This window comes from Phyllobates terribilis, unplaced genomic scaffold, assembly GCF_046119375.1.
Source record: "Phyllobates terribilis strain yellow unplaced genomic scaffold, ASM4611937v1 Scaffold_71__1_contigs__length_7168151, whole genome shotgun sequence".
Lineage (NCBI taxonomy): Eukaryota > Metazoa > Chordata > Amphibia > Anura > Dendrobatidae > Phyllobates > Phyllobates terribilis.
In genome coordinates, this window is record NW_027362831.1 from 6764434 (window position 1) to 6771192 (window position 6759).

The following is a 6759-nucleotide window of genomic DNA, read 5'->3' on the forward strand; positions in this document are numbered from 1 at the left end:
TAAATACTGTAAAATAATAAATCTCATGTTTCCCTTTATTGTCTCCAGTAATTGTATTATTACACAGGATTTTTATGATGTTACATTGGCTCATCATCTTCTCATTCAGGTCTCTACAATATCGGATCCTGTCGGTGAAGATCTTCTATATAAGAGAATTTTCCTGATTTACCCATCAAAGATGGATATGGACAGAGACAAGATGGCGGAGAGGATATTACACCTCACCCTAGAGATCCTCTTCCGGCTTACTGGAGAGGTGAGAGATTCTGATGACGTCACATTACATCATTCTTATCTATGGGAATAACAGATGGACAGAACTGGAGAGGTGAGGACTCTGGAAATGTCTGTAGTGAGATTTATTAATGTGTCTCTCCATAACCAGGATTACACAGTAGTGAAGAAGACCTCTAGTGAGCGCTATCAGGACCCTGTGTTTGAGGGATGGGGAAGACCCCTAAGCAAAATCACAAAGCCTCCACCTCACCCCCTGATACATGAGGACATCAATGATCAGAAGATCCTAGAACTCACCTACAAGATGATTGAGCTGCTGACTGGAGAGGTGACACTGCTGGGAATGCTGGGACATTATACAGTAGTGCTATGGAGGGATCGGGGGGATGACTGTATCATTGTATGTGTCAGGTTCCTATAAGATGTCAGGATGTTGCTGTTTATTTCTCCATGGAGGAGTGGGAGTATTTAGAAGGACACAAAGATCTGTACAAGGACGTCATGATGGAGGTTCCCCAGCCCCTCACATCACCAGGTAATAGACAGGACTGAATTCACACGGCCTATAATTATCTGTATGTAAAGAATGAATTCAGTCCCTGTATGTGTTTCCTCCAGATCTATCCAGTAAGAGGACAACAACAGACAGGTGTCCCCGTCCTCTTCCACAGGACTGTAAACAAGAAGACCCCAATGTTCCTCAGGATCATCAGGTAGATGGAGAGAAGGTATCATGAGATCTTCCCTATGATGTGTAGTCAGCTGTGAAGGTCTTGTGTTCAGTCTTGTTTTATCCACCAGTGTTATATGTTTTATACTTGTGTAATGAGAATGGTGGAGATGGCAGGATTAGAGCTGATCATAGATGGGACTTCTCATCTGTTTGTGACTTTTACAATATTTGTTTCAGGGTGAAGATCTGACCCATATTAATACTACAGAGACATATGTGAGGGGTGATGAGCGGTGTAAAGAGGAGATTCCTACATATGACTACCCAGGTGAGTAGTGACCACTAAATGCAGAGAAGTCACAGATTCTTCTCAGTCACCGGCTGTGGCTGCTTTATCGCTGGTGTAGTCCGGCTGTATCACAATCGTGTGATCACCATTTTGCCGCTAGATCAAAACATTCTCCTCCACCCAAAACAACACTGTTCAAATGAGTTTGGGCATTGAAAGTCCCTTCTGTGCTGCTGAATGTCCTCATATGGTTCCTACAAGACCAGGTCCAGTCTTTCTGGCCAAACTTTACTTTTATGATCGACAACATTAAATGTGCAGTGAGGCCAAGTGTGAATTTCTGTACAATAACAACAGAGTTTCCCTTTATCCTGACTGTTCAATTTCTTTTAAAACCAATTAACTTCAAATAGTATTGCGATAAACTACATAAAAAACATTATACCTGTGCCATGATATAACTCTAAGCTAAATTTAGACGCCTCATCTCTGCACTATTATAAAAAGTTCTCTTTGAACGTCTAATATTTCTTCTTGAAACTCATCTGACAGAAAATATTGTCCCTTACGATAGTTTAGATTGCCAAGAGCCACCGAGCCCCATACTCCAATTACCCCAGAGAGGTTTCACCACTAGTTACTTATTTTTTTATTGATGAAGACTGTTGAGTTTGATCATTTCAGTAGATGTGTTATTGTCTATACTCACAGTTTTTGACTATAGTAGTTAGTGCCCAAAATATTCTGATTTAACCCCTTACTGCAGCCAGTTTTGTGTTCCTATCAGGGCCCATTTTTTAAATCTGACGTGTGTCACTTTATGTGGTGATAGCTTTGGAATTCTTCACAAAGGATAATAAGAAACAGATGGACCTTACAAATTATTTTCCACCTTCCACCAACAATACCCTATATACGGTAGTATCCTACTATCTGGGCACATGGCAGGTTAGAAGGGAAGGAGCGACATTTAGCTATTTGAATGCAGATTTTGCTGGAATAGTTTGCAGACACAATGTATTGGGGGCACTGTTCATGGTCACCTGGCAGCTCAAAATATGTCACCATGAACAGGCTTGGCGCGATCTACTCCGTTTTCTCTGTATCTAGACTTACACAGAGACCCCTAGGCTTGGGCCACGGTGTTACCTGCTGTTCTGTGGTGTGAGATGGAAAGAAGAATAGTCAGGTAGCCGGGTCAGAACATGGAGGTCAGAGAAAATACAAAATCAGAAGACACAAAAGTAGTCAGTAAACGGGCCGAGGTCACAACAGGAAACAAATACACAAGCCGGGAGCTGAGCACAGAGGACTGAACCCGAGGAGAACAAGGCTGGATCTGGCTGCTTCCGGCAATATGCTTCCAGCTTTAGTAGGGTGCGGTGCTTTCCAGTTGGCTGAAGCCGGGAGCAGATTACTCCAGCTGGACAGCACACACACCCATACTGCCAGACTGGATAGTACTACAGGTCCCAGGCAACCTAATCTTAGTGGCTGGACAGAGCCTGCGCCGCCCAGAGCTTCTGGTTCTGACGTCTCCTCCATCACCAGCGCCGCCTGCAGAATGAATAAGGTGGCGCCTGGTGACAGAAGCAGATGTCGCTGGAGCAGATCCCAGAGGAGATGGGTTACACCATTTGCAGAAGTTCTTAATATGACAAAAGGCTGAAAACTAGAGCAGTAGAAATCCCCATAAAGTGACTCCATTTTGTAAATTATAACCCTGAATGAATTAATCTTTAGAAGTAGGGAATATTTTGACTCTACAGGTACTTTTCAGTAGTTAGCAGACAGTGGATGTTGGAGAGTGAAAATTGTGCATTTGCCATTTTGTTACCCAACACATTGTTCCCAGATTGTGCTCCAGGAGACACACACCGTAAATTAAGTGGGTTCTTCTCACTATAGTAATGCCAAATACATGGATGCTGAGTGTGGTTTGGGCGCACTGCAAGACTCAGAAGTGAGGGGGAGATTTGACTTTGGGAGAGTGGATATTGCTGGATTGGTTAATGGAAGCCTTGTTGCTCTTGAAGAGCCTTTGAGACCCTAATAATGTGGAAACCTCAGTTTTTCCACTGACAGATGATGGACCTGAGTGGGTGATTGTTCTTTGCGGGATGACTGGAAGTTTTTATTGGTATTATTTTCCCCAACATAACAGGTTCATCCTATGAGGTTTTCTATTAGACTGTGAACTGTCATTGTCTTGCTGAATAATTCATATTTTTACAGAGAGTTTAAGTAGAAATGTTAAAAAATATAAAATTCAAGGATATTTTATTGAAAAATAATAATTGATTTTTATCTTAGCAGATGACTGTACCTGGAGATCAGAGGGACAGCTGACATCTTCAATTTTTAAATCAGACGATCTTGAGATCCCTCAGGATACAATTGAAGTGAATGCCATTACTCCAGATATACCATCATCCATTCACAGCAAAGATCTGTCATCTGATCCTTTGAAATATGTCCTATCTTCTGATTCATTACTGACTACAAAGGAAAATCATAGTAACAAAATAAGCATTAAAAAACGAACTGCTCCTAAAGCAAAGAAGACATTTTCACTTTCAGAATGTGGTAATAGTTTTCCCCACGAAAAGTCTTTTCCTATACATCAAAAAATTCATACGACAGAGAATAGATTTTCTTGTTCCAAGTGTGGGAAATATTTTAGCAGGAAATCAAATCTTGTTATTCACCAGAGAACTCACACAGGGGAGAAGCCTTTTTCCTGTTCAGAATGTGGAAAATGTTTTAGCCAGAAATGGAGTCTTAATAGCCACCAGAGAACCCACACAGGGGAGAAGCCTTTCTCATGTTCAGAATGTGGAAAATGTTTTACACACATAACTAGTTTTATCAGACATCAGAGAATTCACACAGGGGAGAAGCCTTTTTCATGTTCAGAATGTGGAAAATGTTTTCCACACATGACTAGTTTTCTCAAACATCAGAGAATTCACACAGGGGAGAAGCCTTTTTCATGTTCAGAATGTGGAAAATGTTTCACACAGATTTCAACTTTTATCAGACATCAGAGAACTCATACAGGGGAGAAGCCTTTTTCATGTTCAGAATGTGGGAAATGTTTTACACACATGACTAGTTTTATCAGACATCTGAGAATTCACACAGGGGAGAAGCCTTTTTCATGTTCAGAATGTGGAAAATGTTTTCCACACAAGACTAATTTTATCAGACATCAGAGAATTCACACAGGAGAGAAGCCTTTTTCATGTTCAGAATGTGGGAAATATTTTAACCAGAAATCATCTGTTGTTATACACCAGAGAACTCACACAAGGGAGAAGCCTTTTTCTTGTTCAGAATGTGGAAAATGTTTTACACAGTTATCAACTTTTATCAGACATCAGAGAACTCACACAGGGGAGAAGCCTTTTTCATGTTCAGAATGTGGGAAATGTTTTACAGAGAAATCAAGTCTTGTCAAACATCAGAGAACTCACACAGGGGAGAAGCCTTTTTCATGTTCAGAATGTGGGAAATGTTTTAACCAGAAATCAGCTGTTGTTATACACCAGAGAACTCACACAGGGGAGAAGCCTTTTTCATGTTCAGAAAGTGGGAAATGTTTTGTGAAGAAATCATCTCTTCTTAATCACCAGAGCAGTCACACAGGGTAGAAGCCTTTTTTATATTCTTAATGTGGGAAATGTTTTCCTTGAAAATAAACTCTTAATAAACTTTAGAGAAGTCACACAGGGGAGAAGCCTTTTACATGTCCAGAATGTTGGAAATGTTTTAACTGAAAATTGTACAATCTTAAAGGGGTTGTTCACTACCAGGACAACCCGTGTCATTCCTCATGTTTGGCCTAGTTAAAATAAAAACACTCATACTCAGCTCCCATGCCAGCGCCGTTCCAGCGGTGCCGGGAATCACATTCCTGGGGTTGTTACATCACATGAGCCCTGCACCCAGTCAGTGCTGACTTCACTGTCAGGGCTGCAGCTGCTCTCAGATTTCCTCATGATGTTCGATTTTTCTGAAGGTGGAGACAGTGATTCCAGCACTTACTGGGCTCACACGATGTAACAACCTCACATGAGCTCCGAGAACGCACGTGCCGACACTGCTGGAATGGCGCCGGCATCAGAGGTTTGATACAAATCTTACAGACTGTTTGATAAAGAAAATATAACATACTAGCTGTACTACCCGGCTTCGCCCGGGTTAATAACTGCTGTTAGCAAAATAGAATGTGTTAACAAAAATTTATTCTCCACACAAAAAACACAAAACAAATAGATAGAAATGTAATTATTAAAAGGCAAAAACTAAGCTAATAGAAGCATTTCACAACATATATTTCAACGCCAGAGATATTCCACACAGATTTAACTAAATTGGCCAAGTAATGTGAAGTAATCTTCTACTCCTTATTCGAGAGCCTTTTGATAAACGACATTCTTAGTTCTTCCTTCAGGTGCAAACACGAACAGATTTTTGGCTGTTCCAACTCTTGAACAGGCCACATAAAGTTGACCATGAGAAAAGCATGGAGATTGTAAATTGATTCCAACTACTTTCAAGGACTGTTCCTGAGCCTTATTGATGGACATAGCAAATGCCAGTCGCACAGGAAACTGGAGGCGTTTAAAATCAAAAGGCAAATCAGATGGAATGAGAGGAATTGTTGGAATGAAAAAATCTTCTCCTATGGCACATCCTGTCAAAATGGTTGCCTCAATTACATGTGGAAACAGGCTCTTAATCAAGAGTCTTGTTCCATTACACAGCTTTGGTGGATCCAAATTTCTCAATAGCAGAATAGGTGCTCCAGGTTTTAGAAAGAGGTTGTGAGGAGGAAGTCCTTGTGGCTCCAAGGAATTGAGGAACTCAGTTGGATAAAATAATGCTTGAGCAGGGTCTATTACTGTATCCACTGACTTGTAGGTTGTGTTAACACCTGGAAGGAGATTTAGAATTTGAAGATTGATCTTGTTGACACTGTCATTTTTGGGAGCTAGAATAGCCCTTTCACACAGCCAGCCAGAATTTTTTAAGTGGAGTTGAATGTTTGGAAAAACCTTTGCCTTCAACTCCTCAATGGAAGTCACAATGCAACAAAAGTTGCTTGGGAAGGTGATCTGTCCAGTGGTTGAGTTTACTGGTGCCTTGCCATCTCCAATAGTCAACAGGTAGCTCGAAAACAGTCCAGCAGAAACATCGCCTGTCATGTAGACCCTCATTTTTGTGTTCAGTGACATTTTCTTTACTTTTCTCCAAAGGTACGATGCTTTGAGACAGGCATTCAGTTCGTCTGCAGGGGTTGATCTTGGAATAACAGGTAGTGTTTGGCGGAAGTCACCTGCCAAAACAACAACTACTCCTCCCATGATATATTTGTTGCTACGCAGGTCTTTCAGCAGTCTGTCCACTGCTTCCAGAGCCCTTTTGTGTGACATGGTGCATTCATCCCAAATGATGGCACTGCATTTTTGAAGCAATTTGGCCAGTCCTGATCCCTTGGCAATATTACACACGGGGCTGTCACTATGAGACAGGTTAAGTGGTAGTTTGAATG

At 41.2% G+C, this 6759-nt stretch overlaps 1 protein-coding gene across 2 annotated transcripts; it reads left to right on the forward strand.

Moving 5' to 3' along the window:
* The first annotated feature begins 687 nt into the window (after window positions 1-687).
* On the forward strand, window positions 688-4929 carry LOC141194469 (uncharacterized). 2 transcript variants are annotated; one of them, XM_073662398.1, is made up of 4 exons: window positions 688-775; window positions 859-953; window positions 1151-1241; window positions 3516-4929. In XM_073662398.1, exons 1-4 carry the CDS (start codon window positions 691-693, stop codon window positions 4853-4855), a joined length of 1611 nt encoding a protein of 536 aa, XP_073518499.1. In that variant the 5' UTR covers window positions 688-690; the 3' UTR covers window positions 4856-4929. The 2 variants fall into 2 exon arrangements, with proteins under 2 accessions (XP_073518499.1, XP_073518500.1); XM_073662399.1 differs by having other exon boundaries at window positions 3519-4929.
* The last annotated feature ends 1830 nt before the right edge of the window (window positions 4930-6759 follow it).

Excerpts from the sequence above, each read along its gene's own strand:
- LOC141194469 (XM_073662398.1), top strand. The coding sequence starts at position 691 with ATGGAGGAGTGGGAGTATTTAGAAGGACACAAAGATCTGTACAAGGAC. Across the intron at positions 954-1,150 it reads ATGTTCCTCAGGATCATCAG|GGTGAAGATCTGACCCATAT; the intron begins GTAGATGGAGAG and ends TATTTGTTTCAG. Across the intron at positions 1,242-3,515 it reads TCCTACATATGACTACCCAG|CAGATGACTGTACCTGGAGA; the intron begins GTGAGTAGTGAC and ends TTTTTATCTTAG.